The sequence below is a fragment of the Xyrauchen texanus genome, chromosome 6, assembly GCF_025860055.1.
Source record: "Xyrauchen texanus isolate HMW12.3.18 chromosome 6, RBS_HiC_50CHRs, whole genome shotgun sequence".
In the NCBI taxonomy this organism is placed as follows: Eukaryota; Metazoa; Chordata; class Actinopteri; order Cypriniformes; family Catostomidae; genus Xyrauchen; species Xyrauchen texanus.
The window spans coordinates 9,856,708-9,881,893 of record NC_068281.1 but is presented as its reverse complement, the minus strand read 5'-3'; the positions used below and the strand labels follow the sequence as shown (position 1 = coordinate 9,881,893).

Here is a 25,186-nt window from a genome sequence, read left to right as displayed (position 1 = left end):
GAGCGAGAGGTAGCCTAGTGCTGCGCGAATGCGCTACGGCTCTCTGCAATCAAATACGATTTTAAATAGGCTTAGTAAAAAATAAAAAATAAATCGAAAATCAATGTGTGGCGGTCAGCGTTGATATTGTGGCCGTCCGCCACAAATAAATGAACGTATGGGGAACCCTGGCTGCATTACTGTCAGTGTTGACCAATCAGCAGGAAGCTTTTTCTTAAAAAAAATATATTTTTTTTAAATATGTGGCACCAGATTCATTCTTCTGTCGTTAATCTGCACTATTTTACTATCTAAACTATTTTGATAATCAATTAGTCGGGTTGAGTCATTTTTTAAGACAAAAGTAAAAAATTCTTTGATTCCAGCTTGTTAAATGTGAATATGTTCTAGTGTCTTCTCTCCTCTGTGACAGTAAACTGAATATCTTTGAGTTGTGGACAAAACGAGACATTTGAGGACGTCATCCTCCTGGGCTTTTGGGAAACACTGATCCACATTGTTCTGACATATTATAGACCAAACAAATAATTGATTAATCGAGAAAATATTCAACAGATTAATCGACTATGAAAATAATCCCAAATCCCTAATCATTATGTACAAGTGCATTGCATTGGAAGCCCTATAAGCCTCCCTCTCTATCTCTCTTAAATATTTTTGTTCTCTCTGTTTTGTCATTTAGTAAACTTTATAGATTTCAACCATATTATTCCTTCTTGGGTCTCTTTAACAAGAACTTAGATTAATGTATGAATTGAATAGTGATTGTGTGACCTATGATGAGGGAACAACCAGTGATACCCTTGGTAGTACCATCAAATGATAGCCTATAGCGATGCCATCAGGATACACATACACCGGTAGGCAGTGGCCCACCTTACCGGGTGACCACGTTGTGGTTCACCAGAATTTATAGTTTACCCACCTCTTTTTTTACCACTACACCTCTGCTCTTTTCCAATTATCTGTTGTCCAATGTCTGTGTTTCTTTCCCCATTGTGACCTTTTTTTTTTTTTTTTTTTTTTTTTCGTTTTTCTGTTTCAAAAATGGCTTTTTCTTTGCAATTCTTCCCATAAGGCCTGCACCCATGAATCTTCTCTTTACTGTTGTACATGAAACTCGTGTTGAGCAGGTAGAATTCAATGAAGCTGTCAGCGGAGGACATGTGAGGCGTCTATTTCTCAAACTAGAGACTCTGATGTACTTATCCTCTTGTTTAGTTGTACATCTGACCTTCCACATCTCTTTCTGTCCTTGTTAGAGCAGTTGTCCTTTGTATTTGAAGACTGTAGTGTACACCTTTATATGAAATCTTAAATCTTTTAGCAATTTCAAGCATTGTATAGCCTTCATTCCTGATTTACTGTCCTGAGTGATTGTCGAATTTCTAGAGAAAGCCGTTTCTTTTTTGCAATTTTTGACCTTATATTGACCTTAAGACATGCCAGTCTATTGCATACTGTGGCAACTCAAAAACAAACACAAAGACAATGTTAAGTTTAATTTAATGAACCAAATAGCTTTTAACTGTGTTTGAAATAATGGCAAGTGATATTCTAGTAGCACATTATCAATTTAGCATGATTACTCAAGGGTAAGGTGTTGGAGTGCTGGCTGCTGGAAATAACTTTAACAAAGTTTAATAAATGCTGTAAACGTATTGCTTACTGTTAACTTTTTGTGTTAACTAATGTTTACAAATGTAACCTTATTTTAAAGTGTTACTGTGTAACCTTATTATGAAAGGCTCCCAAAATCTGTTTTAAAATGCAATGGTTAAAGTAAAAAATGTATGTGAGAGTTGGCAGCCCTTTTACAAGCTTATCAGTGCTATATCAATAAAATACTGTGACTAAGAATCCTGTTATCAGTATTCTATCATGGGGGCACATATACCTCAAATGGCACAATTTCCTGAGAATGCATGGAGTCTCTTTTCGAGGTGGAGCCTCTTGAATTATCCCGCCCTTAGTCCTTCAGCTTGTAGTTTGTCGTTTTAGACAGTGTGTTTGAGAGGTGTGATACTGCTGCTGCACTATAGCATGCACACACAGCAGCCACAAATACTGTTCAAGACATGCTCAATGGCTCAATGCTATGCAACTACTTTGATTTTGTTTTGTATAACGTTTGAAAACCAGTAGTTTTAAATAGTTTTTTTTCTTCAAATGCCTAAAGGATTTTAAGGTGTATTGTTACCTGGAATGTAAGAAAAGTTAGTTGTATAAACGTATACCTCATAAACATACATCTCGTGAAAAGGCCTTAGGGGCATGTGATAAGGTAAGTAACTAAGCAAATGTTTACTTTTATTTTATTAAAGATGGCATTAAATCATAGTGGTCTGAGATTATGTATAAAAATTGCTGTGGTATTTACCTTTGTTAAATCCTAAACTGTTCATAACCTCAATGTTTGTTTTCTTCTGAAATTTGATCTAGATTTATTTTTTTGTATATGATTCAAAATATACAAATGAACACAAGTGTAACAGCCTGTCACTTGAAAAGGAAGTACGTTTCCTTCCTGTATACTTAAATCAGTCTTATCTGTTATCAAAGTCAATGATTAACTGTCGTTCTCATTGTTCTGTTGTAAAGTCAGAAACACACCTGCATGGCTGTCATTTATTAATACAGACCTACCTTTGGGTGATATTTTTGTTATGTTGTTGAGGTCCTTAATCATTCAAATTATTCAAGATAATTTGATGACAAAATAAAAAAAGTTGACTGATACGGAAGTATGTGATTTTCTCACTCTGCCTTACTTTATATGCTGCTGTGTGATTTATAATGTGCTTCTGTACTTAGATGAACATGAAGGTGCTGTTGATATCAGCTCTACTTGGATTTGCCTCTTACACCAGTGCGAAAACAGGTAATGTAAGATATCATTTATCCAACAACACTGATACACCTTAAACGTTGCTCTGCTATTTTTAGTCCCTTAGGGGACATTTTTTTGATGATTAGGTTTATGAGTTTTTGAGATAAATAAACTAAAACAAACCTGTTCCATTCAGGGCCATTCTTCATAAAGACTTACATAATAAGACAAATCATTTTTGTAATTTTGTTTTTTGATTTTGTAACCAAACTAAGAGCTGGTAGTTTCTCTTTTCAGAATGATTGAGTTACTGGGAAATTATGGGGCCTCTAAAAGGGAGTGGATTCTTAATTCTGATTAGACGAGCCGTTCACATTTGATTTAATGCGCAAACCACAAATTATGAACTACTGTATATTACTTGTGGCAGATCATTTAGTGTGATCTGAGATAAAGAAGCACAATTTATGATACCGTTAATGTCAGATATTACTGCTGATTCAAAATATGTTTCTCGATCGTCACAATGACCAACTGTTTTGTAGATTCCAGTCTTTCCTCATTCATGTATATAGGAGCTGTAGAACACAAAGATTTTTAGAAGAATATCTCAGCTCTGTAGGTCCTTACAATGCAAGTGAATGGTGGTCAGAACTTTGAAGTCCCAAAATTAGCATAAAGCCAGCATATAAGTTATCCATAATTACTTAGACTCCAGTGGTTAAATCCATATATTCAGAAGCGATTTGATAGGTGTGGGTGAGAAAAATATAAATATTTAAGTCCTTTTAACTATAAATCTCCACCTTTGAACAGCCCTCACCAGTAGGTGGCGATATGAACATAGAATGTGAATTACCAAAAACCAAAAATTAGAAGAATGTGGAAGTGATTGTGAAAGTGGAGATTATAGTACAAAAGGACATAAATATGCATCTGTTTCTCACCCACACCTATCATATAGCTTTTTAAGACATTGATTTAACAACTGGAGTCTTATGGATTACTTGTATTATGACTTTATGTGATTTTTGGGGATGAAAGTTCTGGCCAACATTCACTTGCAATGTATGGACCATCAGAGCTGAAATATTCTTCTAAATATCTTTGTGTTCTGCAGAAGAAAGAAAGTCAAACACTTCTGGGATGGCATGAGTGTAAGTAAATTATGAGAGAATTCCTTTAATTCAATTTCATAATTCACAATGCTTCATAGGACTGCAGTTCATTCCCTCATCTTTTTGTCCAATTTGCAAATAAAAATGCTTATGAAACCAAGACATCACTTTTGTGCTCTTTATTGCAAATGTAATAAATAAATGTTAAATTGGGACCTCTAAATCCATTGGGTATGTGTTTTGTATTCAGACACGAATGTATGTGTTTCTGCAAATGCCAAAGCATGTGGAGAATGCATTCAGATCGGGCCCCAGTGTGTGTGGTGCACAGATCCCGTAAGTATTCTCATTTTAAGTAGTTTGTACAGGATGTTCGCAAGCTTAGTGAAAACATGTCTACTTAGCAAGTCTCTGCTTGCATCTTGACAGGACTTCAAACATTCACGATGTGATGAAAAGGAGTCTCTAGAAAATGCTGGCTGTACTGCACTCAGCATTGAAAACCCTCGAGGAACGATCACAACTGACAAGAATAAACCTGTTACCAACCGTAAAATTAACCAAACAAATAAACTGAGGCCTGATGAGATCACCCAGATTCAGCCACAGAAACTCACCCTAAACCTCCGATCAGGTACAAGACCCCATCCCAATATCAACTTTGGCCAGCATTACTTTCTATGATGGTCCAAGGTTTTTCATGCTTTTTTTGGTGCTGGTGTAGTTGGTGGACCACACTTAGTTTGACGAGGTCAGTCTGATTAGCTGAGAAAATTCTCATTAACTTCATAAACTGTCTCTGTTTCTCTCTCTCTCTAATAATTTCTCTCTTTTTGTTTGTCTCCCTCCAGGTGAAGCACAGAAGTTCACTCTTACTTTTAAGAGGGCTGAGGATTATCCCATCGATCTCTACTTTCTGATGGACCTCAGCGACTCGATGTTAAGTAATCTTGAGAATGTCAAAAATCTCGGATCCGATCTTGCCAAAGAGATGCATAACATCACATCAGACCTACGGATAGGTTAGATGTACACACACAAACACACACTTTTATACTTGTGAGTGCATACACTCTTAAAGACCTTGTGAATGTGCTTGATGAGTGCTATTTTCTTTTCTGTGTTGACTTATTTCCTAATGCAAAAGGTTTTGAAGGTGGGACAAATTGAGCAGCCCATCCCCATTTATTTAAATGGCATTGCTTTAGTTTACACCACTTACATAAACCATGATTTGCCATATAGTGGGTGGCAGATGGTATAGGGGGAGGGGCATTCTCATTCTAGAGAGCATTTGATTGGACAAAAATCTGTGTAGTGCAGACTGATTCATCAATAAGTTTACAGTTTGTTTTTCCAGAAGAGAAAGACTGTTTATTTTACATTTACTGAAGATCATTTTGTAAATGTTTAGGAATAAATAGGGGGCCCTAGGTAGCTCAGCAAGTAAAGACGCTGACCACAACACCTGGAGTTGCAAGTTTGTATCCAGGGTGTGCTGAGTGACTCCAGTCAGGCTTCCTAAGCAACCAATTGGCCCGGTTGGTAGGGTGGGTAGAGTCACATGGGTTAATCTCCTCGTGGTCGCTATAATATGGTTCATGGTATCAGTGGGCTGCATGGTGGGTTTTGAGTGGATGCTGCAGAGAATAGCGTGAGCCTCCATGCGCGCTATGTCTCCGCGGTAACACGCTCAACAAGTCATGTGATAAGATGTGTGGATTGACTATCTCATACACAGAGGCAACTGAGATTCATCCTCTGCCACCTGAGGAGTGAATTGGGCATGCCAAATTGGGGAGAAAAATGCAGAGAAAATAAAAAAATAAATGTTTATGGATAAACAAGTGTATATGACCTCAATGCTAACACAGATGGACTAAAAGTTACAAAACTCACACATGGACTAAAAGTCACAAAACTGATTTCATGTGGTCTTTAAAGCAGTTAAATGCTCAAAATCTCCAAACTCTTGCTTCCAGGGTTTGGCTCATTCCTGGAGAAACTTGTCATGCCATTCATTCTGATGACTCCGAAGTATCTGCAGAACCCATGTTATCCAGGTGACTGCACAGCACCTTTTAGCTACAAAAATGTCTTGAGCCTGACCAAAAGTGGTGAAGAGTTCACAAAAAAGGTCAGCCAGCAGAAGACCTCAGGAAACCTGGACTCTCCGGAGGCAGGATTTGATGCAATCATGCAAGCTGCCGTCTGCAAGGTGGGTCGTGCAAGCTGAGCATTCCGTAAATGCCAGAGCACTTTGGGCAAAATCTCTAGGGCAAGCCTGCACATGCAGTGCTGTACATGCTGAGTGAAATATGGAAGAAAGTTAAACTCTTAAAAAAAATTTACTGAGGATTTTTCCCTTTTAGTTTCACAAACTGATTTAATTTTCTCAAACAGCACCCTGTTGAAAAGACCAGAATTGGTGGACACCAGCATAATGAGTTTTGAATGCTGGTTCCAGGCATGAAATCTAGTCAACCAGCTTCACCAGAAAGACAATTCTGGTTCACCAGCTAGACTGGCACCAAAGCAGCATAAACCAGCCTGAACCAGCATTGAAATTCATGCTGGACTGAGCTAGTCCTTTCAGCAGGGTAACCATACAGTCTTGTGGCTCTTTCATCGATTTCCTTGAGCCCTCATAAAACCAGAAACACTCTCATTATCTTACAAAGGAAGAAGTTCCTAGGGAGCAGCATTACCAACTAAAACAAGTCTGGACAACACCTGACCATTTGAAGCTGTTTTCTGTCTCCTATGTTTTGATTGTATCTTAGGAAGAGATTGGCTGGAGGAATGTGACTCGTCTCCTTGTGTTTTCCACCGATGCAGGATTCCACTTTGCTGGAGATGGAAAACTGGGTGGCATAGTTCGTCCAAATGATGGGAAATGCCATCTGGTGAATAATACGTACACCATGAGCCACTACTTTGTAAGTGTGTGTTCAAGACCCAGATTTACTTTGTAAGTTTGTGTTCAAGACCCAGATTTTACCCAGATAGATCGATCGATCGATCGATCGATCGATCGATCGATCGATCTATCTATCTATCTATCTATCTATCTATCTATCTATCTATCTATCTGTCTGTCTGTCTATCTGTCTGTCTGTCTGTCTGTCTGTCTGTCTGCCTGTCTGCCTGTCTGTCTGTCTGTCAGTCAGTCAGTCCATCCGTATCCATCACGCTGGTCTGTCTGTGTCTTTTAAATGTCTATGTATGTCATAAATATATAATTTGGGTCATAAAACCTGCATGTAAAGTAATAATCATTTGAAAAATGGATGGATGGACAGACAGTTGTATGTATCGGTGTGTCTCTCATTTCTGCTATGTTTGTGTAGGACTACCCCACAATCTCTCAGCTGGCAGACACCCTCAGCGATAACAACATTCAGACCATCTTTGCTGTGACAGAGCCTTTCCGGAGTGTTTACGAGGTGTGTGTCTGCATGTATTATGTTTTCTCCACATTGCAGCAACATCATGTTCATTGTGTCACAATATAAGTATCAGGTTTGGAATCTCTGTTGACTATGTATGTGTGTGTGTGTGTGTGTGTGTGTGTGTGTGTGTGTGTGTGTGTGTGTGTGTGTGTGTGTGTGTGTGTGTGTGTGTGTGTGTGTGTGTGTGTGTGTGTGTATGTGCTCACAATAGGAACTGTCTGCTCTTATCCCTAAATCATTAGTGGGGACACTGTCTACAAACTCTGCCAATGTTATCAAGATCATCATTGATTGTTATAACGTAAGTTTCAGTTTTGCATCTCTAAAGGTTTCTATGTGAACTAATGGTTTGGTTGTGGTCAGCTTTAGTTCTGTTTTAGTTTTTTGCAACCGCAGAGAACACATTTTAAAAACTCTTCATACAGTGGCACAATGTCAGTGTCTATCGACTGAAATGTGTATAATTTTGTCTATGCATCTGAATTACACAGCAATGAGCTTCATTTGTACAGTAATTCCGTAATGAAGAATATTCAAGATCTAAAGAATAGGTACATAAAATGAAAAACATTTAGACCTTTTACAGCTTTTATCAGATTCTTTACCATTTATTCACAAGAGTCCATCATTGTACTGTTATATATGTAGGGGGTAAGATGAGCCAGTTTTTACTTATGCGGCTCTCCAGGCAAGGGACATTGAGACAAAAGTACAATGAAGACATCTACTGTTAATCAACTGAAAATATAAGAATGCACCTATGACAAAGAGCCTTGAAAATATGACCTCAGAAAAAAAAGGTGTTCATGTGACTCAACTTACCCCAGGCTAGGGGTAAGTTGATCCCAGTCTGTGGGTAAATTGAGCCATCTGGGGGTAAATTGACCATATTATTTTTCACGTTTTAATGCAAGCATAAACAAATAATAATTTAATAATACACTTACCTTTCCAAACAATGTTGTTTTTTTTTTAAAGCTACCTCAAACAACACAAAACAAACCAATTAAAGTTTTATTTTCCCTTTAATCTTTTATTTTTTGTATTGGTGAACAATAGTTTTAAACATTTCTGTTAAGTGAAGGACTGCCAGCATAGTTTTCAGGAGCAAGAATTATGGTTATATGCTGTATTTCTTATGCTGTTAATCAAGTCATGTCCAATCACACACACACACACACACACACACACACACACACATAAACGTGTTTGGCAGAAAGAACGTCCCTTCAGTGTGTTCAGTTCTAATTTCCAATTTTGTTAAACAGATTCATAGTTTTGAACTTGTGAGAACAAAAGAACAGTTTGAACTTCCAGACCTCAGCACAGTGAAAATGACTATTGTACATTCCATCCATCAAGGTTGCAGGGAAATATGAGTTGTTGCTCCCTCCTTGCAGTTCCTCCAACCTTTCTAGGTTTAGGAAGCTTCTTCAGCACATCATTCAGTGGGACAGATCCCACATCATTTTCTTTGAATGCAAAGGTGGCTTTGTCTTTGCTAGTGCTCCCTCGGATTCTTCTGAGGACTCTTGCATTAACTTCATTGTCCTCAAGGCTCTCAACCAAGCCAATATAATGGTAGCTGTTGCATTTGGTCGCAAAATTCACAATAATAAAGTCACCAACTGACAGATCTGAGATGTCTGGTTCACTACTCTCATCCTGGGAGCTGTCATACTCAGAAGTGTCATCAAGTGGGATGGGAACATCACTCTCCTCAGAACTGCTGTACACTGGGTTTTTCTTCTTGGTTTGTTTCTTCTTGGACTTTCATTGTTCTTTGATGTTAGTTACTTGTTTCCCCTTCAGTTTGTTTTTTCTCTTTTCATGTTCCATTTCTATTGCCTGCTTTTCAGGTGTATCAGTCAGGATCCTTGTCTTCACTCGCTTTCTCTTTGTCTGTGCCCTAGGCTGCTGACTTTTGAGTAAGGGTAGAATTTCAGTGGGAGACACATATCCAGGGGAGGTGAGGAGTGAATCTGTCCCACATGTTTAAGAACATGCCTGTGAAGGCAACTCAGCAGAGGTGGAGGTTGAAGCCATGGGTGGATCTTCTTTAGAAGTAGACAGCACATCAGGGTTTGGCCTGTCTGACACCATGGATGGTTCAAACTCTGCATCAGAGAAAATAGCTCTGTTGTAAGGAAAAATCCCTGTGGACCTGAATCCAGAAGAGATATTCCTTGGTGTCAATGCTGACATGAAAGCCTTGTTCACACATACAGGGATGTGGTATGCTGGCTGTTTTGCCTGGGTTAGATCTCATCCAACCATCAAGAGCTCTGTTGTAATAGGTTTTGAATGGACCATAGGAACTCTTGTCCAGAGGCGGCAGGCGATGATATGTGTGGGGTGGAATTGTGAGCATAACAATACCCTTACTCTTTGCTAAATCCAGTGCCCTCAGTGAAATATGGGCCTCGTGGTTATCAAGGAGTAGCAGCATGGGATGGTCAGAGGAGCACTTGGTATGCTGAACCAGATGTTCAAGGAACTCAGCAAAGATGTCTTCATTGATCCAGCCAGATCTGGTGGAGGAACCAATTGATCCTGGAGGTGCTCCTGTAATGAAATGGTCTTTGTATCTAACCCTTGGGAAGATGAACATGGGAGGCACTGCATTCCCAGTAGCATTGACTGCACAGACCACAGTCACAAGCTCTCCTCTTTCGGCAGATGTGATGGCCCCCACTTGTTTCTTTCCCTTTTCCACACAACTTGCTTTGGTGTCTGCACTGTTGTGACACCTGTTTCATCAACATTATAAATCATGTTTGGAGGGAATTTAAACCTATAAAACAAAGACAAGAGCCATGATGCAAAAAATCAGAATAGTTAAGCTTTTCAAGCAATGCTAAAATCATACTAAACAGCCCTGAATACATATCCTGGTAACTGGCTGATAAGTAAACACATGACAATTTCTTGTACAGTAAATGTACTTTACTCTTGTATCTTGCTATAGTTGCCATTAATTTGTTTTAATATTATGGAATAAATTAATTCTGTCACCTGTCCATCACTTTGGTCAGATTGCCAAAGAACTCCCCGACTATAGTTTTGTTGAAGGCTGTAGCTCTTCCTAAAGATGTTGCTTCAGGCATACGACAGGAAAGATGGTGGCCTACAATAAAGTCCTTGAACCAATCTCAACCTAACAAAATATAATTAATTAATTTCATGATACCGTGGCATGCAACCACAGACGTCAGCCTTTCCTGTCCTAAATTTATAATGTAATATCCTACACACCCTACCCGCTAGACCTTTCTCTTTCCAGTTGTTGGGGACAGGGATGTTGTTTTTCTGTGCAAACTGGAATGCCAGTTCACAGCATTTTTTGGAGTGAGGCAATGGAACTGCTCAGCCAACTTTTTGATGTGATCGGCAAGCTCCTTTTCCACCTCTAATGTGAAAACCCTCTTGCCTTCTGCTGTTCCACTGTACCCTACTGTTTTGACTGTCTTTACCTCCTTCTTTTTTATGTACCTCTGCAGTGTTGACCTGTCAATATTTCTGTCCTTCACCACTGATCTGATGGATTTTCCGCCCTCAACATCAATGGCTGCTCTCTCCATCTCTTCTAAGGGTGTTGAGCCCCAGTTGGTTCTTCTTTTGTAGGTTCTTGGCATGATAGCTTTTATGCAATGTGTAATGTATGGTTAACAGCTGTGTGATACTATATTTAAAACAATGTTATGCTTAAAACTTAACTTCAGTGCCTTAAGTTAGGGGTAAGGTGAACCACTGGTTCAATTTACCCCACATCATCTGGCTCACTTTGTCCCATAGTCACCATTTTGGTAAAAACGGCCTAGCTTAGCAATTCAGGCTAACCTTTAGCTAAATGATTCACATGGTTTTATATGTTGACAAATCACCAACATGTACCATACACAACTTTAGACCTAGATACATTTGCTTTGGCACAACAACTAGTATACCTGCAATGCAGAAAATTAACTTTAACAAGCAAAAAAGTTAACTTACCTCTTGTCCCAAGTGCTTCTCCTCTTCACAGCAAAATAGAAATGATGGAGTCCTTCAGAATGTGTGGTCACATGACACCAAATGTGCATAGTTGCCTAGAAACAGGGGGTGGGTCAACTTACCCACTGGCTCATCTTACCCCACTCTCCCCTAAGGAATAATTGACAATGGACTGTTGAATTGTTGAAAATTATACCATGGGTCTGTTGAATGCTTGATTCTGATTGGTTCACGGACGTTCTAATGATGCGTTCACATACAACGTGAAGAAAATATTCGCGTTTATTCGCATCTTATCATTGACTTTGTATGTAATTGTGCCACGCGAAAAGCTCACTTCGTGTTGTATGTGAACGCACCATAAGATCTGCAATTATTAAGGAAATGCACGGCTATAAATTAGTTCCAAGTCTTGACCGCATAACGGTTCCATATCACTTCACCAAATGATTTCCGTTATTTCAAAGAGCCCTACAGGCTACCACAACAAAATAACCAATTAAAACAAAAACATTGGTTAAAGAAAATCGGTTAAGAACGTCAAAACAATGTATAAAATATCCTACATTTATTTCAATTTCGGTTAAATAGAGCCCTCGCGTCCCCCAGTGTTGCTAGATTTAGCGACTTTTCAGACCCCTTTAGCGACCTTTTTCCTTTCCTTAGCTACTTTCCGTCGAAGAGTCGCCAGTACTGCTGTGCGAGCGAGAGGTCTTGCTTTGGAAACTTGGAAATTGCTTGGACTACTGGTTAACATGTAGTCTTAATGGGCAGCGTTTCAGTCACAATTTAATACTCGCTCCATTGTCTGACAACAGAATCAGAACAAACATGTACATGAGAACAGCTTTATTGGGAATTTGGTTGTATTAAAATACAGTATGTGAGCACAGAAAGTAGGAGAGAAGCAAACAAATGTAAAGGGCCGACACAAGGCAAAATGCAAATACGACGTGATGACATCATGAATATGCTAATTAACTCATTACGAAATCTAGTGACTTTTAACGTTTTTTTTTTTTAGCAACACTCCCGTTATAACGTGACGTTATAATGCAGCAACGAAGGCTTGAACTTTATCAAAGCAAGATACATCAGAGACAGGGGAAAACCCTCACGCTCCCCCTCACACACACACTCATGGACACACATTATACCCGTAACACAAACACTTAAGGCCCAAACATACTTGTGAGAGAACAACAGAGTCGTCATGTCAGCGCACCCCTGCATTTTAGTGAGGATGAAAAGAAAAGTTATTATGGTTTACAACGGTAATATAGCGATGATGACATCTAGATGATTTTGAAGCCATGTAAGGTAATCCCAGAAGCGATCTCTCTCATTTTCAGAGTTTCTCTCTCTTCTTTCGATCCTTCAAATACAAACTCGCATGCACAAACCACTACCTTGTTACTACACTGCGCATCCTCCGTTGCTAGTTCTAATGTGACGTTTTCGAATGAGCAACGAAGGCTCGGACTGTATTACAGTAAGACGCTCAATCTGTGGCGGAAGAAAGTAGTTCCTCACATAAGAGAGTTTTAGGGTGTGCATAATTTTTTAAACAATTTAACAGAGTCAATTATTCCTTACGTATGGTTAATCAGAAATGTGTGAGAGGCTTATACTTGCTCAATCGGCTCAAGAGTTCTGTATGTGAGGTCATGAAAATGAGAATTATAAAGGCATGATGTGAATATTTGAAATTTGCCCCAGCACTAATATTCTCATGTTTTATTTGCGTCCGTAAGTCACTGTCCTCTGAGGTCATTCTGGAAAACAGCAAGCTGCCTGAAGGCGTGTCCATCTCCTACACCTCTCACTGCAAGAATGGGGTGAGCGAAAAAGGAGAAAACGGGCGAAAATGCTCCAACATTTCCATTGGGGATGAGGTGAGAGAATAAAAGTATCAACTGTTACTTTAAATGCATAGACGTGTTCAGATCTCACTTGGAGTGATTGCAGCTGAGCTACCAGATAAAGTTAATCAGACTTCTGTTTAAAGGTGATGGAAGTATATTAATGACACATTTCCAATATATTTGAAAAAATTAACAGTGCTTGCATTTTTTGGGGATGCAAATTTATATAGTTCATATTTAAGCTATGCACATTTGAATTGAAATCATCTTGCACAAAATTTAAAAGTTCAAAATTAAATAAATATTCACCTTCCAAAGTTCAGTTCTAAAATATTCAGTTATTATTTTTATTATTTCATATTTATTATTCGACAGGTAATGTTCGGTCCATCATATCATATTATGCTTTGCGAATTGCTTCTAAAATTTCAGTGGTTCAAATTTGGTTGGAAATTCAACCTTGTGCATCCTGGCATTGACGGATATGGAATGATTTTCCGGACATTATTCAAAAGGAATTGCAAATTGTATTTGCAATTGCGTTTTCAATTTGTGGACGCATAAAATGTGACATAATCCAAACAAAATTGCAAATCGCCCATTACCGTTTGCATTTTCGTTTAAGCGAACGCACAGTGACTGCCAGATTTCAAATGGAAAAGCAAAGTCCGTTTGCAACTGTGTTTCCCATATCTTACCAGTTTTGGCCCTGTCATATTTAAATAACAATTTCAATTACCACGTCTGCTTTTTCACTTTCTCAGCGTCGCGTATGTAGCCAGCCAAAACTCAAATGGAATACTAATTCCCTTAGTATTCCCATTGATGCCTTACACGGAAACCTGTCAATCAGGGTCAAGGGTGGGATTATGCTATGGGGCGTGTTTGTCTTGGGAAGAGACGTCACTCACAGTCGATGGTCAAGATCAAATAAACCGGCGTCTGTTCAGGGCATCACCTCTTTATTTATTTTGTATTTATTTTAATGTTTATTTGACAGGGACAAATGCATAGAACATTGCTTTATAAAGAATACAAAGTAGATGCCACGCATACATGTTTCTAGCCATGACTAATTTGCAACCCCTGTCCCTGGTTAGGCTTACAAATTTAAAACAAAAATGACAGAGTATTGAGTTTAAGATTTATAATTAATAAAATACATACAACAAATACATATATGAAATAAGATATGGGCTTAAGTAGATGTGGAAGTCACTATAAAACAAAGTCTAGACACATTTAACAATACAAGAACACAAAAGGGTGCATATGTCTGTGCGTGCTCACATATGCAACATTATGTTTGTATGCATTGTGTTATGTCCTGTACAGTCAGTGTTCACAAAGTTGTTTCAGTTTCAGCCATTGCTTTAAATGTGTATTAAAAACCTTGAAGTCTGTCAATGTTTTAATTTCAGATGCATTCCACAAATGTATGCCTCTTACTAAAAATGATGTCTGACCAAATGTTGTTCTACGCTTTATGGCTATAGTTTCCACTTATTGTGCCTCTAGTTCTTATTCCGCTCTTTTGTTTATGTACTAGTTGACAGAATATTTCTGGTGCAACGTTGTTCACACACTTAAAAATTAGTTTTAAAAAGAAAAATTTACAAAACTGTCAAAACTCAAGATATTATGCTTCCTTAGAATGATGCAGTGATGCCATCTTACAGATTTCTGGTCCATTACTTTTAATGCTTGTTTATATAATGACTCTTGACCGTCGACTGTGAGTGACATCACTTCCCAAGACAAACACGCCCCATAGCATAATCCCACCCTTGACCCTGATTGACAGGTTTCCGTGTAAGGCATCAATGGAACTACTAAGGGAATTAGTATTCCATTTGAGTTTTGGCTGGCTACATACGCGACGCTGAGAAAGTGAAAAAGCAGACGTGGTAATTGAAATTGCTATTTAAATATGACAGGGCCAAAACTCGTAAGATATGGGAAACACAGTTGCAAACGGACTTTGCTTTTCCATTTGAAATCTGGCAGTCACTGTGCGTTCGCTTAAACGAAAATGCAAATGGTAATGCGCGATTTGCAATTGCGTTTGGATTATGTCACATTTTATGCGTCCACAAATTGAAAACGCAATTGCAAATACAATTTGCAATTCCTTTTGAATAATGTCCGGAAAATCATTCCATAGACGGAAAAGCAGTAAAGTTAAGATGCACAATCTTCACCTGCTGTTACTATGTTTCACCACTAGGTGGTGCTGATGTTGATGAATGTTGGTGTTGATGAATATCAAGCTCAAAAGATACATTTGTGGTGGAAAGCAAAGCCCTGTTACCATAGTTACTCATTAATTGTTTTTCATTGTTAAAATAGCCAAATCTATCGGATATTTCTCCCTGTTTTTCATTGTAATAAATTAGTAACTATGGTAACGGGAAATCTATTTCCCCCAAACTAACCATCCCAGAGTATGACGTGTTGCCGACTGTACCTATAGAGAAAGGTCCTCACCAAATGAACCTTAAATACATTTTTCATATATATTTATTATTTAATTTTGAATGTTGAAATGTAGTGCAAAATGTTTTCAATTGAAATATTCACAGCTTATAATATACAACTGTATGAAAATGCAGTGCATTTTTTTTTTTTTTTTTTTCAAAGACTTTTGTCTTCAACGTTCCATATTACACCATTGGTTGAGCCAGTGTTGCTATTTTGGGCTGGTTGGGATGCTCAAACAAATTGTTTAAAAGCCTGTCTCCAGATGCATGCCCCTCCAAAAAGCAAGAGAGAATCATTGAAACTGCTAGAGGAAAGAGAGAGAGGAAAAAAAAGAAAAATCAACCCAAGTCTACTTGAAGAGGTGGTACAGTTTGCACTGTACAGAATTGAATTGCTATTGATGACAGTCACACTTATTATAATATGCATTTTTCATGGTTGCTTGTCTCTGAATAAATCTACCATTCTTCACATCTCTTGCAATGAGTTTTCATTCTGATAACTGATATGCAATCTGGAATGCCAAACATTGTGTTGTGCTTCACAGGTGAATTTTGATGTAGAAATCACAGCTAAAGGATGTCCGTCTAATGGGAAGTCAGAGATGGTAAAGATCAAACCGCAAGGAATCAGTGAGGAGGTTGAGATTGTGCTCAACTTCATCTGTGAATGTGTGTGTTACAAAGATAGAATCCCAAACTCTCCAGAATGTTCCAATGGTCAAGGAACCCTGGAATGTGGAGTATGCAGGTGAGCATGTCATTTTCAATTTTCAAAGTACTTTATTGGCAAGGTTATTTTTACATACAATATTGCTCAAGCATCAATACACACAACAAACACACTGACAAGAAAATAAAGGAAAAAGAGTCAAATAAGGATAATAGTGATAATGATAAAAGCCAGTAATGCTAATACAAATATTAACCAATAAAATTGTTAAATTATGTTAAACAATAATGAACATAAGTAATACTATTACAGATCTCCACTGATAACACTTTTTTATATTGATCAAAGCAGTGATTGGTTTCCATGAATGTGCAGCTTAAAAATAATTATATATAATAAGCTGTAAAAATGTGGGATGAGGTTTCTCTAAATCTCTACACTTATCACAGTGAAGGAAAAAGTGTGAACCTTTCACTGTTTCAAACATGCCAATGCAAGTAACTTAGCATGATGACCAATCTGTTTCTTTTCTCATTTTCTGTCTCTCTCATATCAGGTGTAATGAAGGCCGACTGGGCAGAATTTGCGAGTGCAGCAAAGATGAGATCCTCACCGATGATCTAGACGCAAACTGCCGCATGGATAACAGGACGGATATTTGCAGTAATAATGGAGAGTGTGTCTGTGGAACATGTGATTGTAAGAAAAGAGACAAACCAGAGGAGAGATACAGCGGCAAGTTTTGCGAGTGTGACAACTTCAGCTGCGACCGCTCCAGCAACAAGCTCTGTGGAGGTACGACTCATTGAGAACATACAGTTCTGTCTTTTACTTGTGATCATGTAGAAGAAACGGTGAGACTAACGCCTCCTACACACTACATGACTTTCAAAGACGTTCATATTACACATCTGTCTGTCTTGTCACTGATTGTTCACAACTGACAGTTACACAACTGTCTGCCTGAATTGGCAATTTCTCTCAAAATTTTCTCTTTCTCCACCCGGTTGTTGTACAGTTCAGATTAAATATCAAATAGGCACTGGTGCTCCTGCCAGTGTTCCACTACTCTTTCCTCAATTTCTTCGGCCAATGAGACTTTCTTGATACCGCAGCCATGCTAGTTGTACATCATTTACATTTATGCATTTGGCAGACGCTTTTATCCAAAGCAACTTACAGAGCCCTTATTACAAGGGCAATCCCCCTGGAGCAACCTGGAGTTAAGTGCCTTGCACAAGGGCCCAACAGTGGCATCTTGGTGGTGCTGGGGCTTGAACCCCCGACCTTCTGGTCAATAACCCTGAGCCTCAACCACTAAGCCACCACTGCCCCCAGCATCAGGACTCCTCACACTGAAACATCACGTGCCCAGTTTCTTGATCTCTCAATGGCTGTAGGTCAACGCTGCAGTTGTATTCAGTCAAAACATTGCTCGATTTGGAATCACAGACGGGTCCAGACATTTAACATTCTAGATATCTCGCTGACATCGGCGACACGTCAGCACTTCTCTCAAATTGCGTCTTTTATAGTTCATACATTGCGATCGTTGCTCATGGGAGCGAGTTCCGATTTGCCTACGATTTCAGGCTATTGTTGGCTGATCTCCACAAAACTGTCGGCGAGCAAAAAATCAGGCTTAAAATCGTGTAGTGTAAACTCGGCATAAGTGATGGTATGTGAGGTATTGAATAAAAACTGTCAGTTTTATGCTAACAGTTTTAAACATTCCTCCTCAATTAAAAATAGAGAACACTGTTAAAGTCAACATGAAATGGCATTCGCAACTCGTTTTACTCCTGTAATATTAAACTTTGTAACATTATGACTACTTAATATTAGACAGCTTGCTACTTTGTAGTAGGGATGGACATGAGTACTTGAGGACTCGGGTACTTGGACGTGGCAGCAATGATCAATCATGAAATCGATGATAGATAGTGATCACGCATGATGTGACTTTTCACTTAATTCGAAATCCAATGATAATTACCTGATAACTAAACACAAGCGTGTCTAAGAGAGAGCTTATTTTTAATTTTGAGATTGATTACGTAGTGACTTTAGGGGTAGGGTTGATTATCAGAGACTTCACACGGCAAACACTCTGATATGATGCTGCTATCTTTATGATAATCCAAAAAAAAGTGTAATTAACCGTGCTTTGAACACCTGTCTTTGCAAAAAGTTTGCTAAACATGCTTTATTATCATTTAAAGTAAGAACTTCGACTCTGGATATTATTTAATAAAAGTGAATGATTGTCACTGACTAAACCTCCCTGCGTGACATAACACACACTTGCATCTCGACGTAATGAATGAAGATTTCCGCTCGAGTTTCCAAGTTAGATATCTGAGTTGAATGGAATGCTTCATGAATCACAGCAACAACAATACAGAGCATAGTGGCTTCCCTCACAAGAGCAAATATTTGGACACACACACACACTTACACATACACACCAGGCACGTGTGGCAGTGTACATCAGGCGAGTGTTTCAAACAGCTAGACAGAGCGCAGTTAAATGGAACACAATGTAGCATCTTCAAAACTGAACGTCAACGTAACGCATATTAAAACGCAATGGTCATGGCATCTCCTGTTCTTTGAAAATATACTGTTCAGTCTCTAAAAAAGATTACGGGTATTAAATAAGATTACTACGGTAACCTGAAGCAAGAACAGACAGATGCGTGTTGTGCACATTCTTTCAGAGTTGGGCAGCAAATCTTAACATAATGACAAAATATGATGCATTATATTTTGATTATACAATCTTTTGTACATTTTATAACATATTATTTTATAACAGCCTATAATAATGAATAGACGATACACTGGAATAACAAGACTCAATGCAGCAGCCATAGACGTTGGTCAGTTGTGTTATTATACAGTTATGAACATGTAATTGCCCCTTGAGTACTCGATGAGTACTCAAGTAATTAGTCCAAGTACTCGAGTAGACAAAATGACCAAAATTCCCATCCCTACTTTGTAGCAACTTGCAATGCTGTTCAATTGGCATGGTCTTTCTGATGAAGCTAGTTGACTAGTTGGCTGGTTTGTTAAACTAGTTAAGAATCCAGGTAGGAACACCAGCATCCAATGCAGGGGATCAACATCCAAAATGCAACATATGCTGGTCTTGTAACAGGTATTTCTGTGTGAAACCTGATATTCAATGAGAAAGCAATGCAGGACATTTCAGAGGGTGAGCAAGTAAAATTTTGAACAAACATTTGTATTTTTTGGAAAAACATGGAATAACGTCAATGAGTCATGCAAAAAAAGACCATGAACGTGTATTAAGAAATGAATTAAGATAATACTCTAAATACTGCGATGAACTAAAAAGCTGAAGTAGCGCCATCTTTGATTTTTGATGTGAATGAAAACGAGGCTGTGAGTGATAGACTTACTGTCTCTTCAATTACATGCACTGTACAGTATAAAAGTATCATAAAGCATCTTGATCACATTTTCAACTCTTTTACAACATTTTTTTTATATAATTTTTTTTCAAAGTGTGTTACTTTTTATTCATATTTTTGTTCTTAACTGGTTTTCATTTTTTCTTGTATTTTCTTTCAAATTTACATGTAAAGCACTTTGAATTGCCATTGTGTATTTGCAACATATAAAAGTTTTATGACAGCAGCATCCTTTCCCACAGGTCACGGTCGATGTGAGTGCAAAAAATGTATCTGTGATGCTAAATACACAGGCAATGCATGTGACTGCTCTCTGGACACCTCAACCTGTCTGGCCAGAAACAAACAAATCTGTAACGGTCGAGGCACCTGTGAGTGTGGCGCGTGTAAGTGTACTGACTCAAAGTTCCAGGGCCAAACCTGTGAAATCTGCCCAACCTGCCCCAGTATTTGCACTGAAGTCAAGTGAGTAACTAGCAGAACACCTATTGTGTTATATTTTAAGATAAGCTTAGGTTATAGGCTTTGGTTCTGATGCTTTCCCATATAATACGGAATCGTCCTGTATAATACGGAAATGTCCCATATTTAAGGAAAGAAAATTTGCGTTCGGTATGAATTCCATACGGGATGCCGGTTGTCCTATATTCTAGTATTCCAGACCCAAACTGCTGAGAATGCTTCAAAACAGAGTTGTGTGAGATATTGACTGTTAAATGTTACATGGATGCCACACTCGACAGAAGTGGCCAGGAGAAAGATCAAGGACAATCAGAGCACGTTTGCTGTCGGTAGCAGGAGAGTTTTGCCAAACATATAGCATTCGAGAGCATGATAATTTTTTCACTCCTATTCATGATATAACATTTGCCAATGCTCGTTTTCTAAGACTACAGAGAGAATGAAGGTGAGAAAAACTAATGTTAATTTTAGTAGAAAATTACATTATAGGTTTAGTTAAAACACTGTGATTTTCTTACATTTCCCTTGTGATAAACACTAGTTCCTGCCAAAACAACGACACTGTAATCCAAGGAGAAATACACTATTTTATGTTAAGTGTTTTCTCTCCCATAAAAAAATCCACTTTAATGCATAGTTGCTTAAAACTAGACTTGAAATTAAAAAGTGGCCCTGGATGGCCAATTAATTATTTTTTGTGATTTGTAAAAAAATTTAACACATTAAGCAAATACTAAACTGATGACCCCAATTTTAAACCGAAAGCAGGTTCTTTGAGCTTTAAAAACTGAAAAGGCTTGAGCTTAAATTTAGGGTACAAAATGCTTGACAGAAAAAATATTGTCTTTCTCCTTTGATTGCAGCTTCGTTCTTTTAGCAAAAAGTGTTTATTAAAAGTGAAAATGGATAGAAAAACAGTTTTTTCTGGCCGTTGTAGTGACTTTCATTTTAATTGTTTTACATGAACTTGTTTTTGTGTCCATTCTCGCTTTTTAAAAAAAATTGTTCTCCTTTTAAACAAGCATATACCCCCTTTAACCATACCCCCAGACTCAGACTCTTGCGCAGGAGCCCCGTTGGAATTTTTTTCTTTACATATTTAAGGTTGGAATGTCCCTTATTTGGTTGGTAGGTTGGCAACCCTAGCTTTGCTTTTACTGGCTATAGATGATTAAATAGCTGCAAAAAAGACAAGATCAATCCAAATTCATGCCATGTCCACACTAACATGTTTAATTTGAGCTAATTTAAGCCTCTCGTCCACGCTAGAACAGTATTTTCTTCCACTGAAAACTGAGACTTTTGAAAGCACTCTCCATTACTCTGTACTTTGGTAAAAGATGACGTTAGGAAACTGAAAATGTCGGTTAAATTTTGAATGCTGAATATTCTATGAATGTGAGTCAATGGGAGTGACCATTTTAAAGGGATAGTTCACCCCAAAATTAAAATTCTCTCATCATTTACTCGCCCTCATGCCATCCAAGATGCGTATGACTTACTTTCTTCAGCTGAACACAAATTAAGAAGAATATCTCAGCTCTGTTGGTCCATTAAATGCAAGTGACCAGAACTTTGAAGCTCCAAAAAGCACATAAAGGTAGCATAACATTTATCCTTAAGACTCCTGTGATTAAATCCATATCTTAAGAAGAGATATAAGAGATATGATAGTTGTGGGTGAGAAACAGATTCATATTTAAGTCTTGTTTTACTATAAATGTCCACTTTCACATCCACATTTTTTTGTTTTTTGGCAATTTGCATTCTTCATGCATTTCGCCACCTACTGGCCAGGGAAGAGAATTTATAGTCTTTCTGCACCACTAGCGTCATCAAATGGATTTGCTAAAATGAACAGAGTTTTTAAACTGTTTTCCTAAATACTCCCCATCTTATATTGGTCAAACAGATAGTCCTGTCAAAAGTCATTGTCCTGCCATTGGTTGAGTCGATGTTGCTGCGTCGTGCCGCTCAAGAGCAGTATTTTTTATAGCACACCAGAGACAATGTTTACAGTTATACACAAAATTAATCATCCTATGGGTGGCTTACTTATTGTTGTCTCTTTAAAATAGTGTGTTGATCTAATGAATTGCCCAAATCTCTGCTAGCAGCAATAAATGCATTTGCTTGTGTTTACATTCACAGGGACTGTGTGGAATGCAAAGCATTTAATACAGGTAACAAGAAAGATAAATGTAATGATGACTGCAGCTACTTTACTCCGAAGAAGGTGAAGAAGAAGGAAGAACTTCCTCAGCCAAACGACCAGCTCTACATCAACGACTGCAAAGAGCGGGACGCTAACGACTGCTGGTTCTTCTTCACCTATGCTACCAATGACGGCACTGTTGAGGTTCATGTAGCAGAGACTCATGGTAAATGAGGGATGAATTATGCTCAGCTCTCATATACAGCAGGCCTACCAGTTGATCTAATTTTATCAGAATAAATATATAAATATTTTGAGTAAAATGGTTGAGTGACTGGAGAGAGAATGCTGCTGGATTGTTTGTGGGTGGCATGTGAATAAGATGCATTTTCAGCTGAAATTGCTCAAGTGGCGCAACTGTGCAACAAAATGTGCCATCCCTTGCTGGCTCTGAATCATATTTTTTTTTTATGCCTTGAATAGTTACTGATATATATAGCTAAGTTGTTTGCTTTGTGCCTGTGTTCACAGAGTGCCCTTCTGGCCCTAATATCATCCCAATTGTAGCGGGAGTGGTCGCAGGAATTGTTCTGATCGGTTTAGCTCTTCTGCTCATCTGGAAGCTGCTCATGATTATTCATGACCGGAGAGAGTTTGCCAAATTCGAGAAAGAAAAGATGAATGCCAGATGGGACACGGTATGCATCTTTTCATTATTTTATTTTAATAGTACAAATGAATACATTTTAGTGGTTTCACACTGTAACTTCTTCGTGTTCTGAAGTCTACAGTTGTTGACTGCTATTCTGTTGTTGTGGTCTCCAGGGAGAGAATCCCATCTACAAGAGTGCTGTGACAACAGTGGTGAACCCCAAATATGAGGGTAATTGATGGATCTCCAGGATTAAAAAATCAGACAGTCAGCATTAACGTCATCTGACTTAAATTAATGTCTTCTAAAGCAAAACTTCAACTTGCATTAGCTCCAATATTTTTCTATTTTTCTTAAAATGTGTTCAGAAGAAGAAAGAAAGTCATATTCTGGGATGGCATGAATGGTGAATAATGAGAGAATTTTCAGTTTTGGGTGAACTGTCCCTTTAAGATGAAGACATTCATATCAGTAACCATATAATAGCTGTTTTATTCAACATGGAGAGGGTCCACTCAGGGAGGCCCCCATGTTAAGATCACATTACTGACCTGTCACATGACCAGCCTGTAACCACCCTGTTATTGGACACTTTCACTCAAGGACTGAATTAATTATGGCTTACAGTGAATAGTGAATATCTACACTGGTATCTGTAACTGAAAACTGTTGATTTTGAATTATGCTGGGGGTCAGAGTAAGTCCAAGATGGCATAAACAAAAACTTTCTCTCTCTCTCTCTCTCTCTCTCTCTTTTTTTTTTTTTTTTGAAAACTTACACCGGTTGTTCATATGACAAAAGTGTAGGCTTAGTTAAAAAAAAAAATAACATTAAAAAAACATTTGTGACAGTATTGAAGTTATTTGGAATAAATGAAAAAATATTCAGGTTTATATGGCTTTGTTTTTTATTAAAACATCATTTTTTTATTATTTTTTTAACTATATATATAGGCTATATGGCTGAAAGGGGGCTCCCCTGCTGCAAAAACAGAATTCTGTAGGAAAAGCTGCTCTGGGGTGCATTTTTGCCCCAAATACCATATGGTTTGCTTGGATGCACAGCCTTTCACATTAACAAAAAAGATATAGGATGCATTTTATTATTTGTACCAGTATTTTTCCCCCTCCTGGTATGAGTCAACCAACCAGTTTAGAAAAGTGCCACTGAGTTTATGAGCTAATTTTCCATTGTTTTGAGGTGTTTTGTTATATATTTTCTATTTTGAATGCTTCTATATGTAAATATTAAACCTCTTTCATTTCCTGTGCTCTGTCACTGAAACACCATTACATCATAGATGCCATTAAAATCCATCAAAACGGTTGTATTTTTTTCTATACTTTCTTTAAAACCGAATTAAACTTCAATGTTGTGTTTTCTAAACGCATTCTTTACTGTGTCTCCTTGTGTGGGTGTTGGTTTGTATTTTGCAGTAATTAGTTTTGCCAGGGCAGAATCTCTTCATGCTGCCATTTAGAGCTTATGTCTGAAGCTTCCCACAGGTGATTGGTGCCACTGACTGACCAATGAGGCGGCGTCTCGCTGCCATTGGAAAGTTATTAACCCCTGTGGCAGACTCGGACTCTCCCCGGGGTCTGATTAGAGCTTTAATCTGCTGCTGCAAAAAACTCCCTTTCTCTGCCGGATCTCTTAACAGGGTTGCGTTGTCTTCGTTTAGCGAATGAGATCTCTAATCGCCGTGTGAATCGGAAAGGAGAGAGAGACGCATAACATGCCTGACGACTGTGCCGTCCGTTTGTTTGCCAAACACCACCGTGATGCGTTACACAGTTACGCCACGCCGTCTGTTTACGGGCAAAACATTGAAATGTGGCAAATTCAGGACAGCCCCGTGGAGATACCTGGTAAGTCTCGACTATCTGTCTGCCTCCGGTTTAATGTGAATTGATCGATAACTGTCGTTTGATAGCAAAAAATGGGTTACTGTATGAGCGAGTCCAACAGTGAACTTGGAAGGCGAGCGTCAGCATATTCCCAACATCGTCACATCAGCCTGGAAATTACTTTAGAAAATGGCTTAAAAAATAAGGTCTATCTTGGT

The 25,186-nt window shown here is 38.3% G+C and overlaps 2 protein-coding genes across 2 annotated transcripts in view; both read left to right on the top strand.

Annotated features, from left to right (window-relative positions):
- The first annotated feature begins 2,014 nt into the window (after positions 1 to 2,014).
- Positions 2,015 to 24,502, top strand: itgb1b.1 (integrin, beta 1b.1). Its single transcript, XM_052128051.1, has 16 exons — positions 2,015 to 2,284; positions 2,815 to 2,881; positions 4,199 to 4,284; positions 4,378 to 4,582; positions 4,800 to 4,970; positions 5,931 to 6,166; positions 6,732 to 6,887; positions 7,299 to 7,394; positions 7,612 to 7,701; positions 13,148 to 13,288; positions 16,287 to 16,489; positions 16,968 to 17,206; positions 20,094 to 20,316; positions 22,465 to 22,694; positions 23,000 to 23,166; positions 23,294 to 24,502. The coding sequence occupies exons 2-16, from the start codon at positions 2,815 to 2,817 to the stop codon at positions 23,357 to 23,359; spliced, it is 2,376 nt and encodes a 791-aa protein (XP_051984011.1). The 5' UTR covers positions 2,015 to 2,284; the 3' UTR covers positions 23,360 to 24,502.
- Positions 24,503 to 24,702: 200 nt separating this feature from the next.
- Positions 24,703 to 25,186, top strand: part of epc1b (enhancer of polycomb homolog 1 (Drosophila) b) — a 38,032-nt gene continuing 37,548 nt past the window's right edge. The window contains exon 1 of the mRNA XM_052128049.1: positions 24,703 to 24,989. The gene's annotated coding sequence lies outside the window, so the exon portion shown is untranslated. The remainder of the gene's footprint in view (positions 24,990 to 25,186) is intronic.

Coding starts and splice junctions, on each gene's coding strand:
- itgb1b.1 (XM_052128051.1), top strand. CDS start 2,815: ATGAACATGAAGGTGCTGTTGATATCAGCTCTACTTGGATTTGCCTCT. Junction 2,882..4,198: donor TTACACCAGTGCGAAAACAG/GTAATGTAAGAT, acceptor TTTTGTATTCAG/ACACGAATGTATGTGTTTCT. Junction 7,702..13,147: donor TCATCATTGATTGTTATAAC/GTAAGTTTCAGT, acceptor TGCGTCCGTAAG/TCACTGTCCTCTGAGGTCAT.